Genomic DNA, 21,424 nt, shown 5'->3' on the forward strand with positions numbered 1-21,424 from the left:
CCACAAAATCCTTCCGATCTCTTTTACCCATACACCAACAAACAACGGTACTAGTATGTCTCCATCTCTTCTCCTCAGCTCTCTCCCTTATCCTTCAAATGTTTATTCTCTTGTTATTACCATCTACACACGTAACTCCCTTCCAATGTCCAAGATCAATCTCGATCTCTACACCACGACACCACCCCATCCATGGATCCCACCCCCCCAACCCAAACATATCCCCCATGACGTCTTCGACTCCGCACCCATCCCCCAACTCATGACTCCCTTCCGAATTAATTTCATTTTCTCCTCATCATCTCTACAATTAAATCCTACTAAGAAAACTAACATCTCAAACCCACTCTCTACTAAGCCTACACCCCGTTCCTACTACCACAAGGAACAGGAAAAGCAATCAATACAAGCCTCAAAAACGGACCTTGCCCTCTTTGAATACTCGAACATGTCCGACAACATGTCCGACAACGAACGCCGCCACTGGCACGGCATAGCAGGCGATCGCCACGAGCACCACAACGTCTGGACAGCCGGCGGTGCAAAGGGTCCTACCTCCCGCGCACCGTGGGCTCTGACGCCGGAGATGATGGCGAACCTGAATGCCCGCAAGGTAAGCCCTGCCTGACGAAGCAAGCCCATACATACCAGTAGTTAGCTGATAGCTGATATCTGATATCTGATAATTACAGGGCTCCGACGCCTCCACGAGCTCGAACTCCGCCGCCGCCAACGCCGCGGCCGGCACCACGAACGCGGCCGGCTCCCCGCCCATCCCGAGCATTAGCGAGCGTCGACGCTCGAGCGCCTCGTCCGGCAGTGGCGGCGGCCTCTTTTCCAATCTGCATACTCAGAAGCGGGAGTCGGTGGACCCGACTATGGCGGGGCGTCGGGCGAGTTGGAACGAGCAGCAGGCGCAGGGAGGATACTTTTCGAAGTTGTGGAATGGGTATACTCGGGGAGATAAGTGATGGACTTGGAATTAAGACATGAAAATTTGGATTGAAAATTGGTCCGATGTTGAGATGGTCTGATGGTCTGCTTTTGGTCTTGTGATGTTTCTGTTGTTGTTTTTTATACGGTGTATTATGAAATGCTTTGATTGGTTATCTGGTTATGTACTACGCATTTGAATGATGAATTGAATGGAAGAACTGCATTATATGGTGAAGATATAGATCCATATGGGTATTACTAGTAGGCATGTGTGAGGACATGTATTGTTGATGGTATTCACCTTACATTTAGCTCTCAAGTGCTGAGTACTTTGAGCCTCGACCTAGGGAGGTACTTGCACTTGAGGTATAACGTACGTGTTTGTAGATCAGTCTATTTACTTGAATATTGGAAACAACATTTGAATACCATCGCAATCAACTGCTGCAATGGACATCTGGATACTTCGATTCAAATCCAAATGCTATCATTGACTGGACGGCCTTTGGAGCCCTGGTACATAATCTACAGAGCTATATGCTATGACGGACTTGAGGAGATTTAGATATTTGAAAATTATCCATTCGTCTCGGACGATGACAGTAACCAAAAAAATTTGAACCCCAGAAAAAAATAACATAACCAAGGCCAGGAAAGAAACAGCCCAAAAGAAAGATCCCGCAGGAAAAGTAACCAAAAAACAAACTAATAACGCTAGAAGCTATCATTCACACATCTTTGCGCAACAGTCATGCACATCTCATCTCATACACAACTTTTAGACAATTAAGCCTTGCCGATCTTGCAGATCAAGTCTTGGCCGTCAACGGAGTCGCCCTCCTTGACTTGGAGGCCTTCGACCTTACCACTGTGAGGGGCGGAGATGACCATTTCCTGGAATAATTGTTAGTAAAAAGTATCATAGAAAGAAAAATGTTGCAAATTGGAAGGGTGTATAGAATTTCACTTACCATCTTCATGGCGCTCAGCACCGCAATGGGGTCACCCTTCTTCACCTCGTGGCCGTCGTGGACACGGATTTCAACGACAACACCGCTCATGGGCGCGCCAACCTGGCTGCTGTCCGCGGCGTCGGCCTTGGGACGGGCAATGTTGTCGACGGAGGCCTTGTGGTCGTCGACGGCGACCTGGCGAACTTCACCGTTGACTTCGTAGAAGACCTCACGCTGGCCGGTCTGCTCGGAGAGAGGACCAATGGCCAGCAACTTGAGGATCAGCACCTTACCCTGCTCCAGCTCGACGTGGAACTCCTCGTTGATCTCGGGACGGGCCAGGAAGAAGCGAGTGGGCAGGACGGAAAGGTCACCGTACTTGGCGACGAACTTGCGGTAGTCCTCGAAGACCTTGGGGTACATGGCGTAGGAGGCGACGTCACACTCGGTGGCGGAGCCGAACTTCTCGCGGATGTCCTTCTTGATCTGGATAAGGTCCAGAGGCTCAAGGTAGAGACCGGGGCGCTTGTCGAGCTTGCGGCGGTCACGCAGGGCTCGGGAGCGGAGGGGCTCGGGGAAGCCACCGAAGGGCTGACCCATCAGACCCTCAAGGAACTCCAGGACGGAGCCGGGGAAGTCGAGCTCGCCAGCGCGTTCGACAACGTCCTCGGAGCTCAGCTTGTTGGACACCATGAACTGGGCCAGATCACCAACGACCTTGGAGGTCGGGGTGACCTTGACGATGTCACCGAGCAAGTCGTTGGCGGCCTCGTAGGCCTTCTTGGTCTCGGCCCACTGCTGACCAAGACCGAGCTGGCTGGCCTGGAAGATCAGGTTGGTGAGCTGACCACCGGGGATCTCGTGCTCGTAGACCTCCGGGTCGGGGCCAGTGAGACCAGCCTCGAAGGGAGAGTAGAGCAGACGGAGCTGAGCCCAGTAGGTGTCAAGAGCGCGGACGTGAGCCAAGTCAAGCTTGGGGTCCTGCTCGGTGCCCTGGAGCGAGGCCAAGATGGCACCGATGCTGGGCTGGGAGGTCATACCAGACAGGCTGTCGGTGGCGGCATCGACGGCGTCAGCGCCAGCCTGGGCGCAGGCAATCATCGAAGCAACACCGGTACCGGCAGAGTCGTGAGTGTGAACGTGGATGGGGAGGTCGGGGTAGCGCTCGCGGATGGCACCAACCAGGAGACGGGCAGCCTGGGGCTTCAGCACACCAGCCATATCCTTGATACCAAGACTGTGAGTACCCATCTTGACAATACGCTCAACCAGAGCCAAGTAGTACTCCAAGTTGTACTTCTTGGCGGGGTTCAGCATGTCACCACTGTAACAGATGGTGGCCTCAACCACACCACCGGCCTGCTGGACAGCCTTGATACCGACCTCGAGCTGGTCAACGTCGTTGAGAGCGTCAAAGACACGGAAGATGTCAACACCGTACTTCTTGGCCTGCAAACAGAAGTGGTAGATGGCATTATCGGGAAGGGAGGAGTAGGCAACACCGTTGGCACCACGCAGCAACATCTGGAAGGGGATGTTGGGAACGGCCTTGCGGAGCTTGCGCAGGCGGTCCCAGGGGTCCTCGTAGAGGAAACGCATGGCCACATCGAAGGTAGCACCACCCCAGCACTCCAGAGAGTAAGCGTTCTGGAGAGCGTGGCTGGTCTCGTGGGCAATGTTCAACATATCAATGGTACGCACACGAGTGGCCAGGAGCGACTGGTGGGCATCACGCCAGGTGGTGTCCATGATCAGGCAGCCCTTGTTGGCACGCACAGCCTTGGCCCAGGCAGCGGGGCCCTCGCTGTCAAGAATCTGCTTCCATCCCTTAGAGCAGGGCTGGGAAACGTCGATGGGGGCACCAGAGGCATCCTTAAGAATGGGCTTGATAATGTCGACCTTCAACTTAGGCTCGCCAATCTGGCCCTTGATGCTGCTACCGTTGACAGCGACATCACCCAGGTAAGCCAGCAGCTTCTGGGCACGGTTCTGAGAGCTGACCAAGGCAAACAGCTCGGGGGTGTCATCGATGAAAGTAGTCCAGCAAGTACCATCGATGAAAGTGGGGTGGCTCAGCAAAGAGGCAAGGAAAGGAATGTTGGTCTTAACACCACGGATACGGAACTCGACCAAGGCACGCAGGACCTTGCGGCGGGCAATTTCGTATGTGGAACCACGGCAGGTACACTTGACCAGCATGGAGTCGTAGTGAGGAGTAATGATAGCACCGGCAAAACCGTTACCACCATCAAGACGGACACCGTTACCACCGGCGGAGCGGTAGACCTCAATCTTACCGGTATCGGGGGAGAAGCCCTTGGAGGGATCTTCAGTGGTGATACGACATTGGATGGCAAAACCACGGGTGGAGATGCGGTCCTGGGTCAGACCAAGCTGCTCCAGAGTAGCACCGGCAGCAATCTGGATCTGAGCAGCGACAATATCGATACCAGTAATCTCCTCGGTGATGGTGTGCTCGACCTGAATACGAGGGTTGATCTCAATGAAGTAGTGGCGGTTCTGTTGGTCCACCAAGAACTCAGCAGTACCAGCGTTGCGGTACTTGACGGACTTGGCCAACTTCACGGCGTCGGACAGAATCTGGTCACGGACATTGATGGGCAAGTCCTTGGCCGGAGCAATCTCAACGACCTTCTGGTGACGACGCTGAACAGAGCAGTCACGCTCGAACAGGTGAACCACGTTGCCCTGGTTATCACCGAGCAACTGAACCTCAATGTGCTTGGGTTTGTCGAGGAAGCGCTCAACAAAGACGGTTCCGTTACCGAAGGCGGAGCGAGCCTCAGAGGTAGCACGCTCAAAGGAGTCCCGCAGCTCGCTCTGGTTACGGACGACACGCATACCGCGGCCACCACCGCCAAAGGCAGCCTTAATAATAATGGGGAAGCCATACTCATCAGTGAAGGACTTGACCTCCTCAAAGCGCTCGACGGGGCCTTCCGTACCGGGAACAACCGGGACACCGCACTTGATCGCCAACCGGCGAGCGGAAACCTTGTCACCCAGTGCATCGATGGTGTCGGCGGTCGGGCCCACGAAAACGATGCCCGCCTTTTCGACATTTCGGGCAAATCCGGCATTCTCCGACAGGAAACCGTAGCCAGGGTGGATCAAGTGCACACCGTGCTCTTGGGCGATCTTGATGATCTCATCACCCGCCAAGTAAGCACCGACGGGAGTAAATTGACCCCGTTGGCCGATCATATAAGCCTCATCGGCCTTCTGACGATGCATAGACAGACGATCCTCGTGTGAGTAGACAGCGACTGTCTGCAGGGACAGCTCGTGGGCTGTACGGAAGATGCGAATGGGGATTTCACCACGGTTGGCTACGAGAATCTTCTGGAAGTGCATAATGGTGGAGTTTGCCCGCAGGCGACGGTGAACGGAGTCATGGTGGTGTTCGTGGTGGTCCTCGATGAACTCGGACTCATCGACTGCCTCCTCGGGTTGACGGTGCGGGGCAGACATTGTGACGTGGGGAAGGATGGGATATTAGGGGAAATAGAGAACTGAAATGATTTTGAAACGTGTTAATTTAAATAATTCCGGAAAACTCAATTGGACCCCAGTGACCTGGGGATAATTGAGATGGAATAGGGAAAGGGAAAGTGGGAAAATGAAAGGGAAATGTTTTGCGCGGGGCGGACTGACGGTTAATTTGGGCTTCTGAAGCTCTGGATAGTTTACCCCAGGCCGATTTCGGCAGAACGCAAGCGCAATTGCTCGCACTAGGCAACAAAGTCAGGATAAGCAATGGATTCCTCGGATTTTGTGAAATCAAGGAAGATGAGGATAGGGGGAATTTGAGGAAAGTAGAGAAGAAGAAAAAAAAAAAAAGAGGGAGGTGGGATAGATAAAAGGAGGGGAAAGTTCATGGATCTGCAACATTTGAAGGTCACAGGTACTTTCCGGGGCGAAGTAGCTGACACGCAGGATGAGGTAACGAGTACTTACCAGGTTACCGTCACAAGTCTCACCGGTACACCGGACTCTCTCACGCGGATCCAAGGAATTTGGAGATTTTGGAATAAGATAGCCAAGCAATTTCAATTAATATTATTGATGCTTGGAGGTAATGGCGGATTCTTTCTCGTAACTTTCTTTAAATAAAAATAAAAATTGAACCCACCGGATATAGCGACTTACCCGTACTTTATATACTAATTTATCCCTTACCCATCTACGGAGAAATGAGGGGCCTATCCAAGTCCAATTCCAACGAGATCTCCCGATGATCTCATAGCCGTTCATTGTATAGCATCGGGTGGATTAGGTAAAGAATGGGGAAAACAACCTCGGGTCCTCGGGGCTTTTGGATAGAGGAATTAGATTTAAAATTAAAATATTATAATATTAAAAAAAAAAAAGGCGCTTATAGATTTTCACAGCGATCACGCCAAAGGAACAAAAGTGGGTAACAGAAACACAAGCTAAGTTCCAACAGCTTTTTCCCACTGAGTCATAAAACGAACGGATATCCACGGGCAAACCTGGAGAAAATTGTCCGGGGGAAACTCGGAGAACTCTCGACTTCCCTTTTACAATGATTCTAAACAATTATCTACCAATAAGAAAGTCCGATTGAATGGTTTAAATCGGACATCAAAGTTCACTCTTCACCTCGGGGAAATTCATTCCGAAACCGCCATCACCTAATACTTTTTGTAACTTACTTATCAAATGCCAATTGACTTGGGAACTTCTAACCTGTATCGGGCGTCTTCCCGATGGCAATTGGGTCATGTGTACAATTCCCTAGAGGAAAGGATCTCCTATGGAGTGGAATTGACTTGTCCCCGGTGTCCTCTTCCCGACACCGCGGGATCATCACCGACACCTTCTGCCCTTGTACCTGACCCTTGCCGAGGGATGTCTCTTTTCAAATGTTTTATTGCACTTGGCATTCCGGTGATCTCCCGTCCCATGTATGACAGGTGATTCGATTTTTTTTTTTTTTTTTCCGAAGCCAAGTTGGCCAAGAATTGGCATAGAAAGGGAGGGGTTCATGTGAAATCCTCACTATAACCCGGAGATGCGATAGCTTCCCCGCCCCACCAAAAGTGCCGGACCCCTTCCTAAAAATACTTCATATGACAATCTCAGTACGAGCAGATGACATTCTACCGAGAATAGGATTGAAAAGAAAAAAACAATTCACCATAAACTATAGATTCAAAACTCCACAAACTATCACCAATTGTTCACCATCCGAACCTCAAAAACGGGGACTGCATTGCAGCACGCACCACAAGCCGGAGGCCCGCAAATCAGATCCATCCCCACGACCACACCTTATCGCCAACTCAGCCGAACCACAACGTCATCCAGAATTCAAATCAACATTTCAGACCTGAATGGATCACCACGTCAGCACCCTCAGTAACCGCCATCCAGAACCCCAGCTGATCCAGCTTTCTCCAGAATCTCGTCCCAAACGGAAAAATTCACTGCCACAATTCTTCCCCGAGCTGGGGGAAGCTACAGCACACTCCACATTCTCCACGGGGTAAAGAATTTCCCCGGAACAGACAGCTCATCTTGACTGTTCCATCCAGCCGGGCCGAGGATCGCATCGCATCGCTACGGAGAACATATCGGACTCGGAGTAAACAATAACCTGGGAATAATTTAAAAATAAGGTGGCGAGCTGTCGATTGCCGATATTCGCCATCTGGACTCGGCTGAGTGTACTGTATGCAGGTGCCTGGGGCTAGCTAGCTGTAGACCGTCTTTTGTTAGGGCCGACAGGACATTGATAACGAAAGACCTTGGGGCGTTTCAACCTTGGGTAGCACTGATTTACACAGGATTTGCGTATACTGCAGAAATTAGATTCCGTCTCAATAAAAAAATTGCTCGGCGTCGATCGCCAAGAGCTGACGGGGTAACTTGAATCGCTAGTTGCGCATCATTCAAGTACACCCCTACCCACTTGGATGAGCGGAATGTCTGGGCAGCCATGTAGTGTGACGATATTCCACCGGGGCTAGACGCTCCTTGCGCGGGGATCTATTGACTACTAGTATTTTGTATGGGGCAGATAGTGAAGAAATGCGGTGCCTTGGCGGCTTGGCGGGGTATACGGAAAGTCAGCTTCAATCCTCAATCCATGATTTGACTGGGTCTATTCTAGACTGCATTGCTTGGCAAGCAACATTGCAGCGACAAGCTAAGGCAGGTTTCAAATGGTCGGAAAGCAAGAAGAAACCCTTGGAAAGAAAAAGAAACAAAAAAACACGCAAGATCAAGATGCGGCTACTGAAAACGAAAAAGGCCGACCACGGCCCAGACCAAGGGATCTAGACATGGAAAGAACGCTGGAAAAAAAAGCCTATCAAAATACATTGTGGATAAGAAAATGTTAAAATAAAAGAGATAACGCAAAATGATAAATTAACGGGGCGTCATGAACATCCTCCTATGGCACATTTTCCCCGCTAGGTTCAACCTTTCCCCCTGGGACTCATGTCTTTTGCTTCGCACCAAAGAAGTCATCACGTCGCTTTATGGTACACATAAAATGAGAATAAAAGATAAAAAAAAAGTGTGAGGGAACTAAAATCCAGGGAATCATTGCATCAATCTAGAACGCGCGATAACCAGTGACTTGGGGAGAAAAGCCATTGGCCTGTGGCCCCGCGCCTTGGGTCAGCATGAGCCGAGAACCACCGAGGATGGGGGTGTTATCCTCCTCGGTCTTGTTGGTCTTCTCTCGAGACTTGCGCTCCTCATTGTCCTTCTTGAGCATTTCAATGGTGCGAGTTTGCTCGCACAGGAAGTTAATCATGAAGGGCATGGTGAAATCGTGCAGACCCTTGCGCCATGAAATCTCCATGATCACGTCAGGGCGGATGAGGTCGTAGCAGGCATACAGCATGCCAACATAGCACTCACGGCTACCAATATCCACGAACTATGAGAAAAGAAAAAAAAATGTTAGTATCATAAATAATCCAAGTGGAAAATAACGTGGAAGAAAAAACTTACGTAGCGAAGCAGTTCCTCAACAACCTCCGACTTGGCAGAGATCGCAGCAGTCTCGATAGCATCCTTGTAGAGCTTGTCTTGCTTGGACAGAGCAATCGACTTCTCCCAGCGCTTATTGTTACGGTAAATGTTGGCAGCAATCTGGCGGAAGAAGATGAGATCGTGCTTCTCAAGGCGTTGGGCAAGTTCAACAGCATCGAAGTTGTCATAGTTGTCCACAGAGTCACGGAGGGTCTTGTAGTCCTCCTCCTCAATCAGAAGCTCGTTAATGGCATCGTTGACGGCCCGCTTGTTCTGGGTCTGCACGTTCAAGAGGAAAGGCTTAATCAGAGGGATGTTATCGGAGCTCTGGAAGATGCGCACGACTCGGTTGACATCAATACGAGGGGTCAGAACCTGGAGCAGGTCGGTGATAAGAAGAGGCTGCTCCTGCAGGTAGAAGTTCAGGGCACGGTAGTAGATCTCCAAGTTAGCAACCTTGACGACAATGTCCTTGAAAGAGTGGTGCTCCCAGGAATCGGCAGCACGCTCCATCATGGCCAAAGCGGCGTTGTCCCACTCATCGTAGTGGCAGTAAAGGAAGACAAGCTCGGGCCACAGGTTGGCCTCCTCGCAGGCGCGGATCATCTTAGGGATGTTGATGCGAGACCAGAAGAGCTTCAAGTGCTCCATCACACGGTCCGGGTGATACTTGGACAGAGCGATACCCAGCTCAGTGAACATACCCATGTGGGCACGCTCCAAGCCAAGACCGGCCTCGAGAACGGAGATGAGCTCATCGAAGTAACCGTTACGCTCGTACTGGCGAACCAGGTTCTGTAGCTCCTCGGCGTGGACAATCAGGTTGAGACCACAAATCTGGGCAAGACGGAACTCCTTCTTGTCAACGCAAGCCTCGTTGACCTGCTTCCAGACCTTGACGCTGTTGGCCTTGCGAGCACACTCGACAGCGGCCTGGTACTCAGCGAGATGCACCAAGGTGGTCGCAAGCTTGGCCCAGTTAGAAATGCTAGTGAAGAAAATCTTGGCGGCCTGGTGGTAGCCCTCCTCGTAAGCCTTATCACCGGAGGTTTCAATGTCGGCGACATTGGTCGACCGGAGGAAGTCTTCAAGCTCTGCAAGCTGATCAAGACGGGCGAAACAGAAGGCAAGAGCGGTGTCGATGGCGGGTTCGCGAAGGGTCTTGCGAGCCATGCGGAGGAACTTGACGAGGTCTTCGTCTTTGCCAGCGTGGGTTGCAGTTTCAATCACCTCGTTGTAGTTCGATGGGTCATCAGCATGGATGTAGGACTGAATAGAGTCGGAGACACGCAGACCATCGAGCTGGGCCTTGGCAACCTTGCTCCATACGTCGGGGAGCTCAATACGCTCTGCGAATTCCTGAGCCCGGTCGATGCTGACAATGTTCTCAACAAGCACATTGACGGCAGCGAGGTAGTTGTTGACCTTCTTGTAGATCTCAAAGGCCTCCTCATAGAGACCAACACCAATACACATCTCAGCAATCTCATCGGCAGAGAACTCGTTCAGCTGTTGAATGTAGTTCATCAAACGGCTCTTGTCGGCCTTGGCGGCAGTCAACATCAGCAAATTTTGCAAGCTGGTGTTGTCGTTGAAGGGTGAAGGCTCCAAGATGATCTTCTCTAGCAGCTCGATCAGCTCACCGGGGAGATCAGCCTCGAGGAAGCACTTGACAGCCACAGAAACCTTGTCCGGCTCGGTAGACTCGGGCACAGCAGTGGCAACGACCTGGTCGACGAGCGAGCGACGGTGGATGTTATTCTCGCTGAGAACAAAGGTCCAAACCTCGGGATCGGAACGCTCAACCAGGTAGCGGGCCTGGGCACGGTACATGGAGTTCTCGTTGGTGATGTTGATAAGCTCCAAGTCATTCTGGCCCTTGCGGTAGGCAATGTACGCAAGGTTGGGATCACGCTTCTCACAGTACTTTCCGACAATCAAGGTATCGTACATGTCGTTCTCCTTGAGGAACTTCTCGGGGTTGTTATTGCTATCGATGTAGATCTTTGCGAGGGCGTTGTAAACGGCCTGCTGCTGGCTGCCGGTTGAAAGGGTAGCCTCCAAGAATGGAAGAAGCAGCTTGAGGCGGTTGCGGCTCTCAACCTCAGAAACAAGCTCATCAATGGGGATGGAATTGGCGTCCACACTGGAGAGCAGATTCTTGATGATGCTCTCATCGCAGTCGACATCCAGCAGACCACCAATCACAGCAGGGGCACGGGATGGGTTGACGCGCTGTACGTACACCTCAATGGACTTGAACTGCTGCTTCTGGTAAAGGTACAGAACCAAGTCGTGGATGAAGTTGAAGCGATCACAAACGATGATGAGAGGGAGCTGCTCGGTTAAGTTAGACTCCTTCAAGAAGTTCTTCACCTTCTCCGCGTTGTAGTACTGGCTCTCTCGGCAGATCCGCTCGACCTCGGTAAGTTGGTTCATATTAGTGGCAGCCTGGATGTACTTGAAGTGCACTTCGGGGTCCTCGCTAAGGTTGACGATGCTTCCAAGGTAGTAGTAGAGACCCTCGAAGGTATGGTACTTCTCGAGAAGGTCGATGAGGCGGTTGGCACCCAGAAGGTCGGAGAACTTGGTGGCAATTTGAATGACAGCCTGCAGATTCTGGCGGATGTTGGACTGGAGCATGGTGTCTAGGCATTCGAGAGTCTGCTCAACAGACAGACGACCGAAGTAATTCATCATCCACTCAGGGCTCAGCTTGTCAGTGCGGACAATGTTGCGCTTGATAACCGCAGGGTCATCAGAGTTCTCTAGAGCGCGCTGGATGAGACCGGCATTCTCACAAAGCTGGGCAACACGGGCATGGTCGTAATGAGTAAAAATCTCGTTACCAAGAATGGCATCTGCAACCTGGGATGCGTGAACAAGGTTCATCTCCAGAAGTCGGGTCTGGAGATTGCCTTGCTCGGGCTTGTTGTCCTTCAAGGCATCAAGGAGGAAGGAGGTTGCCTGCTGAATCATATTCTGCGAGAGGAAGACATCCACAACGCGGTCAAGATCCACGAGAGCACCACTCTCCTCGCTAGCGAGCTGGGTAGCAAACTCCGCGCCCTTCTCAGGGTTGACCCGCACGATGTGCTGCAGGAGCTGAGTGTAGTCGGGTTGATAACCCACTTGCTTGGAGTAAGTGAGAATCTTGTCGAATTGACCTGTCTCGGCGAATCCAGCAACAACCTTGTGAGGAATGTTGGCCTGGAGGTAAACGTTCAAGGCCAAAGCCATGTCATACGGACGAACAATATCTCCGAGCTCCTCTGAAGACTCCAGCTTGTTCTCGCGCATCCACTTCTCAAGCAAGTGCTTCCGGTTCTGTTGCAGCACAGGTCGAACAAGCTCCACACTCTCGTAACGGTTCAAGGCACCCTTGTCAAGCAACATACCGAAGTACTGCAAGATGACTGACATTTGACCAGTCTGCGGTGCGTTCTTGAAACGGGTAATAGTTTCGGGTGTGCGAAGGAATCCGCGAGGGGAGTTGGCAGCAACCTTGGCAGCCTCGCCATAGTCACCTGCAGCAATGAAGTTATCAAATTGGGTTTGGAAAAGGTGGTCAACTCCGGGGAGACCAGCTCGCGAGGCAAGCTTGACAGCGAGGCCAGCATTTGCAGGGTTGCTAGTCAAGTAATCGATGATTGTGTTCTCGTCAACGCTAACGGACAGAACTTGACCCTTGCGGTTGACACCGACAATTCCAGCACCCTCCGAATCGGCAGCGGTTGTGAAGATAGTTTCGCTTGAAATGCGGTTCATGAAGATACATACACCTGTCTCGAGATCGTAGAGATGGATGAAGCCGTACTTGGTTACCAAGTAAACGATATCGTATTTTGTGGACACTTGCATAGCCACGGGGAAGTCATTGACGGCCTCTGTGGGGAAGAAGACCTCCACGGCCTTCTTCTGGAATGCTGGGTTGGGACTTTGGTGATCGATTTCGGCAATCTGCAGCTTCGCGCCGGTCGCGGTCCGAACAGCGAAGGAGAAGAGGTGGTGGGGTAGGGGGGAACCCTCGACGTTAATAGACGCAAAAGCAGCAGCATGACCTTCAATGAATTGCGAAATACCCCTTTCCTTCGAAAAGAGCTGCATGGATCCCACAACACGGCCCTGCTGTTGACTAATACCAACAACGACCATCCATTTCTCCTCGGAATTGACACGGTAGTTGATAATTTGGCAGCCCTGGAAAGAGCACACAATTGATCAGTATACCTTCCCACGCGGATCTATTAGGAGAAGTGAAACATACCGCTAGGTTGGGAAGTCGGTCGAACACCTTCACTGGGTTTTGCTGGGTAGCATCGTAGACATCCCAGTGGTACACGGCAGTGTCGGTAACCAGACCCAGGGACTTTTCGCTGAACCACTTCCAGTAAACAATATCTTCATTCATGACCGCAGACTTGAGTTTCGACTTCGCCCCGAGGTCGAAGATCTGGATTGTGCGGCCTTGGGCCTTGAGGGCGATGATGTTCTTGTTCCAGTGCATGATTGCACTGTCGGCGTTGATCGGCCGGCGCATGACTTCATTGTTGTTTTTCAAGTCAACGATGATCACTTGAGGCTTATCATCTTCTTCGAGTTTCTGTCGAACACAGATATAGTGATCGGATTCTAGGGTCTGCGATACGGTCATTGCCAGGTTAGCCACGTCTCCGAGTTGTTTGTTTTAAGGGACATGTGGCACTTACGCATGATGTGAAGCCAATTGACGCCGGCTATATGATACGTGATATGTTAGTCAAGTGTATCGAGAAGCTAGAGAGCGAGTTCCGGGGGCGACCGGCGTATCCGTGTAGCCATAAATGGGGGCTCGTCGCAAGCCACTTTCCGGGGGGAAGCAGCGCAAGTAAACTGGGGACATACCGCAATGCCGACATTGGTCAACTATTTCATGATTGTAGTCAGTAAATGAAATAAGAACATTTATGGAATCATCGAGGTAATATCAACTCACATTGACCACTTCTGTGAACTTGATGGGGAGCGCCATATTTACTTAGGCCGCCGCAGTACGACCTGATCCGCCTAACTGAACGCCCCAGTAAAACGATGAAATGGGAATGAAAAGAAGGTGAGGAGTAAGGGGCGAGATCGAGGAGAAGATGACAAAGGGAAGAAAAGGGAGATAGAAGAAGGAGAGGGGTATGGGGAAATGAATCTAAGGAAGCGGAAGTGACCTCAGGAGGTCCGCTGTTGTCGTTGCTGAGGTGTCGCTTACCCGGTACGTCACGTGATACAGGGGTTGTCATTGCAGTCAAAAGCTCCATCACGCGTCATTGGCTTTTTATGTCCCGCTTTCTCTCTTGATTGGCACGTTTCACCTCACCGCACTCTGGAATACGCTATCCACTAAATCCTCAAGTTTACATCCTTCGGTATCCAATTCCAACTCAGTCCTTCAATTAATTTATCGAATTTGTGAGTGAAGATACTACATCTTCCCGCAAAGTACTCAAGACTCTAGAGTACCCACTTAACTGTTTCCTGGTCTAGACTCTACCATAGTCTGGCACTACCCAGAAAAACCACCCCCTTCACTTTCTAATCACCAACCAGAAATACTACATCCCTACCTACTAGGTAGTAGTCAAACAATATAGCTAGCCGGGTATGAAGCTATCATTTGATCTATGGATATAGTATGTACAGATGGAAATAAATATCGTCGGACATTGGTAGAGAGGGCATGTGCAAGATCTGGACACTAGTATCAAACACCTACCTAAGTAGTATTATCTGGGTCCACGGGTGTGCTTTCCAAATGTTCATACCTCCAGACAGATCTCCTACATACATCATACTAGTACGCACGCTACATGTATACCAACCTTGGAAGAAGCGAGGCGCATCCGTCTAAGTCCTTCTTGGTCGGTGTATTCTCATTAGTCAACAAAAACATTTGAATTCTCCAAGCGCCGAGAGAGACATTAGGTACCACAGTAAAGCTTCTAATGTGATAGGTATCCACATGCACACATCAATGGAGGTACACCTGGGTACAAGCATACATATTTATCCTTGGATGTAATTATTTGCCCAGGGTGCCGGTGGATCTATCAATGGATGTTGATTTGGATTGGAAATATATACATCAGGTCAGAGTTGACCTAAGTATGCACATATGCCCAGGAACCTATCCACATTGCATGCATTCCAGTGCTTAAATAGACCTTCGAGCTTGGAAAATTTTCAATGAGCTCATTAGTACTAGATTGAAATAAATACAGCGACCTGGAACTGGAAATTTGGCATGGAAGCCCTTTCAAAGCCCGCTGCTACATACCAAAAAACCCGCGCGAACCCTAAACGGGGCAGTGCACGTGATCCCACAACAGCTTCCTTTATCTAGCCAAATTTGACACAGTTTGTCATACAAGACGGCCGGCTGGCCCAATGGCAAGGCGCTTGACTACGAATCAAGAGATTGCAGGTTCGATCCCTGCGTCGGTCAATCTTTTTGTAATTTTTGAATCTTTTTATATATACACAGAGATCATTTGAGATGCCCCAAACGACGTTTTAAAAAACCAAGGCATCCAAAGCATTCATCGTCCATATGAGACGGTTCGAATTCCACCCGACGGTCATCACATTATGAAGCTCATTGTGCTAAGTTCGGATATATTTGCTCAAACCTTGGATTGCAGAGTTTTTCTCAAGACTTTGGAAGAGTGTATTGGGGGTTCAGGGTCGCAATCGGGTAAGACCTTCCAACGCTGTGGGGTTTAGTGGAGAAGCTAAGAAACAGTCTTACTACCAGCTAGTTATATCACGCATTTGGCTACATGAGGAGGGAGGATAGGAGAGGTAAAAGGAAATGAAATGGAATTACTAAGATAGTGAACACCAATGTATCACCGCGATAGGGGCCCAAGCCGTGGATTTTTCTCTGTGGGGAAGAAAGATTGCAGTGCCACACCACCCCCAATCAATCTTTCCTTTTCTCGCCCGGTCCGTCATGGTACTGAATGTTTTGATCATCTTGCCCAGATTCGTTGTGACCATTGCTTTCTTGAGCACAGTTTCGAGGCGCGAGATTGTTGATTTGAGGTTTCTAACCTCCATGGATTGGCGACGGTACACAGATGATGATTTGATCTGGGCTTCTTCAAGTTGCTGGATCCTGGTGATGAGGCGGTACACCTGCCCGCCTTAATCTCTTTAAGCTTCTCGGGTGTGAGGAGCCTAGAAGACTGTGGTGTCTTCTTGGGCGACAGGGTTGTGTTAAAGGAACATCTATCCGAATCACCGCTCCAGTGGCAATTGGCGCAAGCTGGGATTCTATTAACCCGAACGCAGATTGAAAAGGGGCCTTGATATTTTCGGCAACGTTCACATTGGTTCTCAATGTTTGCAATACCGCGACCAATTCCGCGACCAACCACTTGCATCATAATCGCTTCGGCGTTGACAAGTGAATAATCATCTGGCTGAAAAACTTTCCAGCAGTTCAGATGTTGCACCTTCCTGGCCGGATAACCGGCTCTCGTTGTGGCTCCAACTGGACCAGATAGCCCAGATGCTGTCCCTTTATGTTCTGGCCTTTGATGGCGATGGTGAGAGGGAAAGGTGTTTGCATGAGGAACTGAGCCCACACACTCGGGCCGAAGTTGTCGAACCGCGTGCAGGGCGCAGGTAGTTCGAGAGGGTGTCCAACTTGGTGATTTGGCGGTAAATTGCTTCCCCTATAAAAGGAGTATTAGTAGAGTAGTTGGTTTACATTTATGTATAATAGAAGCGGAAAATCTCACAGTGGAGCACTTAGCTGACTTGAGCCAACTATGAGAGAAAGAGGATGCCCCTCGACCAACTCATTCTTGTCATTCTCGTCATCAGATGAAAAAGGGAGATTTTCACTTGACTTGTGTCAAGTCAGGGACAAGGTGCGGAGTTGATCACCGTCATGGTCTGTCATTGTGAAGGAGATTGATCAAGAGATCAGAAAAGAAAGGGCCGAGGAGAGAAAGACAGGAGGAAAGAGTTGGTGAGATGAGAAGATATTCGTATCAGTTGATTTAAGTGAATAACCTTCAATGGATAATTTTTATTCACTTACTGACTCTATACCCATATTTGTACCTTGTGTTTCTATAGAAAATGTGCGCGGCTGCCATTAGGCTGCTCGATGTAATAGGAGAAGACCACTCACAGCGTCTACATGACAAATGATTTGCACGGCCTGTGGGACTACACCTGCCCACCTCCGATCTCACGTTAGATAAACTGAGACTTTTAATTCCTGTCAACAATTACTTGCGAATTTGTGAACGGTATACTTTTTACTGACCAGTGATGACCCACATTCAAGATAAGGCCCAAGTTACTTAAAACCCCGCGATTACAAATAGGCCCCGTTAGCGCCGAAATGTAGTTGGGGTACATGTAACCTGATAAACATCTCCAATCTCCAACTTTCATTCATAACTTGAACTTCCCCTTGCAATACTACTCCTTAATCGAATAAATTACACAAAATGTCTTTTAAAAAGCAACCAATCACCGCTTCAAATGCGCCAGCACCTGCACCCTTCCTTTCACAAGCCATCTTAATGGGCGACTTCGTCTTTTGCTCCGGACAAATTGGCTCTCACCCCGAGACCGGCGCGCTTGTCGCAGGTCCAATCGGGAACCGAACGGTAAGACCAAGCCCCTAAACTACAATGTCCTCTTCTACAGACGCATAACATTTTGCCAGAAACAAATCCTTGCCAATCTCCGCGCAGTTTTGGAAGCTGCTGGAAGTAGCTTGGATAATGTTGTCAAGTGTAACATTTACCTTACAAGCATGGGCGATTTCAATGCTGTCAATGAGGTTTATGCGGCTACATTTGAGAAGCCGATGCCGGTGAGTTTGAGATGTCCAATTATTCCAGTTGCAGAAGGAATGTCTGACAATGAATTTCGTAGGCGCGTACTTGTGTTTGCGTGAAGGAGTTGCCATTGGGAACGGATGTGGAGATTGAATGCATTGCGGCCGTGAAGAATGCGAAGCAATCCAAGCTTTAAATGATTATTTAGAATGGACAAATATTTACCAGTGTTCCGAGGTCAAATACACCCAATCTATTGTCCGAATCACCATGCAATTATGTCTATAAGATGTAGTATGTACCAGGCGCAACAATATGCAAATAAAGAAACAAAATCACTTTTTTTAAATCGCCCCAATGCACCGATGCACCAACGCAGCAACACAACGTACCTATTGAGCCTGCTGCGCGAACTTGCTATTCGCCCGAATCCAAGCCCCATACTTGATAAAGACAAACGGAACAACAGCAATTGCTATAGAAAAGAACCCAAGCAGCGAGTTCGCCCAATCGATCCCCAGTTTCGTATACATGGGATTAGCAGCCATGGGAAGGAAGATGGCGCAGAATGATCGCAAGGTGCTCGCGGCCGCCGAGGCCGAAGCAGAAAACTGCTTATACGCGTCCGTCAAGTAATTGAGCAGCGCGATAAAGATGAGAAGGTAGCCGAATCCGAAAAAGATTCCCGACATCATGGGCATGACGGGGTTGATGGAGAGCTTTGCGGACCATCCGAGCCAGAACAGGGCGATTGGGATTCCGGGCGCCCCGACGCAGGCTAGTGGGAGGCGTCGGTATTCTTCTGATGTTGCCCAGCGGTGGCCAGCGGCTAGGGCTTTGCTGTGGTATCCGCTGTACAGGAAGAATACGATAAACGCGAGGATGGATCCGGGGAGGACTGGTGGACAGGTTAGAAGTTGAAGATGGAGAGGGGACAAGGGTGTTTCTCACTTGGAAGGAAAGCTAGTCCGCCTACACCTGCTGATAGGCCATATAGATCTGGAAGTGGTCAGCTTGGAGCCGTCGATTGATAGACATGCCGAAAGAACGTACCTTGGAAAATGATGGGATATGCCTGGAAGTACAGGTACAATATGGAATAAATGAGAGCGAGATACATCGAGCAGCAGAAGACAATCGGCTCTCGTGTGAACATCAGGAACGGACGGCAGAGAATGACAGATAGTCCCGCACCGGCGTTCGTGGTAGGTTTGTGTACAATTCCTTCTTTCTCGTCGGATGTTCTGCTTCTTTGACGCAGAACAGGGACATATGTCTCAGGCATGGTGACCAAGAGGGGCATACCGGGTGCAGCAATAAGCAGACCCGCCCAGAAGGTCCATCTCCATGTGATGGTGGAGATGAAACCAGAGATAATAGGACCCAAAAGTGGTGGGAAAGTAGTCGCAAACATGAACCACGACATCGCCAGCCCGCGGTGATGGGGGTTTTCGTAAATATCCGAGAAAAGGCCGCCCAACACGGCGTTTGGTGCTGATCCTCCCAAACCACAGAAGAACCGGAAGATAAGAAGGGCCGGAAAGTTCGGTGCCAATGCGCATGCCATCATGAAGATGAGATAGATGGCGAATGTTGAAACCAGAACAGGTTTGCGGCCATAATGTTCACTCAAAGGACCAAAAATGACAGGGCCTGTCATCATGTCAGAGGAAGCTCAATTCATCTAGCTAGAAGATTAACTTACCTATCGCGAAACCAGCCATATAAAGAGACGTTGGAAGAACCATTTTGATGCTATCGCTGGGGATATTGAAATCGGTGGCCAGCTCATCGTGGGCTCCGGACGCGATAGAAGATCCAAGCGAGCTGTTAAAGACAAAATATACACCCGCAACTACAATGTGCAGCTTTCGCAACTGTTCCCATGATGTATTAGCGGACCTGACCTTCGTTTTGAGCCGAGAGTTTCAGGTACTATACCAGCGCAAAATCAAAAGGATGCTCGAATTCCTTCGGCGAATGAGTTTCCCGAGTCCGACATTGCGTCTCTTGTTTCGAAATTATCTCCATTCTCTCTGATATCCCATACCCTGGTCAAAATGGATAGTTGGAACTTCGATCAAAGGTATAGTTAGTAGAGTGAGGATGTATTGAATATTGTTGTGGACCAGCATTCGACCCCCAAGCAATTGTGGAGACGCATTGGAAATTTTTTTCCCTGATGGACTGACTCATGCCTATCATTGGCAGTGGTTTCCTTGAATCCATGTGGAGATTGACGACAATGCCAAAAACTATGGATCCGGTACGTAAAACGAACCCCGTGGAAAGAGTTTTCGGCAGCCCGATCGGCTACTTGTCCGGCTGGGTATCGTCGGAAATTATTCGACCGCAAAGAACCCCGTCTCCACCCGATCCATAGGCTAGTCTTCGCTGGGCCCGGACTCTTGTATACTTCGATCAGGCCAGGTACAATTCAGCCGCTAGTTCAATCCACCATGGCAAGCGACGGTCCCATCTATATCCTCGGGCTGGGGAGTATCGGGTCGTTCATTGCGCAATGTCTCCGCTCGGTCGCTGACCCACCGCCCGTGACGCTTCTCATCCACAGAGAAAGTCTCTTCCAGGACCTGTCAGCGAATGACTGGAAACTCGGGCTCCGCGTCGGAGAGCACGGGGATTTGCAGCAAAGCTCAGGCTTTAGTGCCGAGCTGTTGGGAAAAACAGCTTCGAGCACCAATCAAATACGTCACCTGATTGTCGCTGTCAAGGCATCGGCAACAGTAGCCGCCCTTGAACCCTATAAGGATCGCATCGGGCGCGAAACTACCATATGTCTTTTTCAAAATGGTCTTGGTCAAATCGACGATCTAAACGAGCGCCTATTCTCCGACCCCTCAGTACGGCCGACGTACATGTGTGGCGTGATTCGTCACGGCGTGTATTTGAAGGCGGCCGTCGAGGCTATATTGTCAGGTCCAAATGGTTGTGTTGATATCGGCTTTGTAGATGGGGATAAGGCGCGTCGCGGCCGTTTTCTTGTCGATACTCTCGTGCGATCGCCGATGCTTCGCTGTACGGAATTGAAAGACGCTGATCTTTTGAGGGTTCAGCTACTCAAGTTAGCTACCAATTGTGTGCTCAACCCATTAACGGCGCTTTTGGATATTCGCAACGGCGAGCTCTCGGAGAACTCTGCGCTCTGGCCCGTACAACGCCAACTGTTAGACGAAATATCAAAGGTTTTTGAGAATATCCCTGGAACTCAGGAGATGATTTGTGATGAGGCCCCACAGTTCTCAGTAGCCTTGTTGGAGACCACACTTCGCGATACTGTGGAAAAGACGGCGCAGAATTCCAGCAGTATGCGTGAGGATGTTAGGAAGGGAAGGAGTACGGAGATTGATAACATCAATGGGTGGATTATCAAAAAAGGCAAGGAATTGGGTATTGATTGTCCAGTAAACACTTGTTTGACTCAGATGATACTGGCTAAGAACCGATCGAATATGATTAGTTAGACGTGTCGGCCATATGAGTTGACTAAAATGAAGGCTACAACAAAATCCCTACACGATAGGCACGCGACGCAAAATTGGTATATTGAATAAACTAACGATCTTGTTTCCATTCCAAGTCTGATTCTCCGAAAAAATGTGACTTTGTGAGTGGTTATCGTGAGTTCAAATAGTCATTCGGCGTTCGCGGAAA

At 49.9% G+C, this 21,424-nt stretch overlaps 6 protein-coding genes across 6 annotated transcripts; 3 read left to right on the top strand and 3 right to left on the bottom strand.

The window, feature by feature from the left end:
* Window positions 1–448: 448 nt before the first annotated feature.
* N7466_004361 (uncharacterized protein) lies at window positions 449–971 on the top strand (the record flags this gene model as incomplete). The annotated part of the gene is made up of 2 exons (XM_057163758.1): window positions 449–613; window positions 693–971. 2 exons carry the CDS (start codon window positions 449–451, stop codon window positions 969–971), a joined length of 444 nt encoding a protein of 147 aa, XP_057022439.1.
* Window positions 972–1,722: 751 nt separating this feature from the next.
* N7466_004362 (pyruvate carboxylase) lies at window positions 1,723–5,381 on the bottom strand (the record flags this gene model as incomplete). Its single annotated transcript, XM_057163759.1, has 2 exons — window positions 1,723–1,830; window positions 1,908–5,381. The coding sequence occupies 2 exons, from the start codon at window positions 5,379–5,381 to the stop codon at window positions 1,723–1,725; spliced, it is 3,582 nt and encodes a 1,193-aa protein (XP_057022440.1).
* A 3,115-nt stretch (window positions 5,382–8,496) lies between these two features.
* On the bottom strand, window positions 8,497–13,932 carry N7466_004363 (uncharacterized protein; the record flags this gene model as incomplete). The annotated part of the gene is made up of 6 exons (XM_057163760.1): window positions 8,497–8,826; window positions 8,901–13,121; window positions 13,189–13,560; window positions 13,631–13,657; window positions 13,806–13,826; window positions 13,897–13,932. 6 exons carry the CDS (start codon window positions 13,930–13,932, stop codon window positions 8,497–8,499), a joined length of 5,007 nt encoding a protein of 1,668 aa, XP_057022441.1.
* A 3,484-nt stretch (window positions 13,933–17,416) lies between these two features.
* Window positions 17,417–17,948, top strand: N7466_004364 (uncharacterized protein; the record flags this gene model as incomplete). The annotated part of the gene is made up of 3 exons (XM_057163761.1): window positions 17,417–17,578; window positions 17,638–17,787; window positions 17,850–17,948. 3 exons carry the CDS (start codon window positions 17,417–17,419, stop codon window positions 17,946–17,948), a joined length of 411 nt encoding a protein of 136 aa, XP_057022442.1.
* Window positions 17,949–18,144: 196 nt separating this feature from the next.
* Window positions 18,145–19,783, bottom strand: N7466_004365 (MFS transporter; the record flags this gene model as incomplete). The annotated part of the gene is made up of 5 exons (XM_057163762.1): window positions 18,145–18,650; window positions 18,704–18,751; window positions 18,806–19,405; window positions 19,458–19,629; window positions 19,694–19,783. The coding sequence occupies 5 exons, from the start codon at window positions 19,781–19,783 to the stop codon at window positions 18,145–18,147; spliced, it is 1,416 nt and encodes a 471-aa protein (XP_057022443.1).
* A 428-nt stretch (window positions 19,784–20,211) lies between these two features.
* N7466_004366 (2-dehydropantoate 2-reductase family protein) lies at window positions 20,212–21,234 on the top strand (the record flags this gene model as incomplete). The annotated part of the gene is made up of 1 exon (XM_057163763.1): window positions 20,212–21,234. The coding sequence occupies one exon, from the start codon at window positions 20,212–20,214 to the stop codon at window positions 21,232–21,234; it is 1,023 nt and encodes a 340-aa protein (XP_057022444.1).
* Between the last annotated feature and the right edge of the window lie 190 nt (window positions 21,235–21,424).

The sequence above is a fragment of the Penicillium verhagenii genome (assembly GCF_028828195.1).
Source record: "Penicillium verhagenii strain IBT 33310 chromosome Unknown utg000005l_segment0_segment0, whole genome shotgun sequence".
In the NCBI taxonomy this organism is placed as follows: domain Eukaryota; kingdom Fungi; phylum Ascomycota; class Eurotiomycetes; order Eurotiales; family Aspergillaceae; genus Penicillium; species Penicillium verhagenii.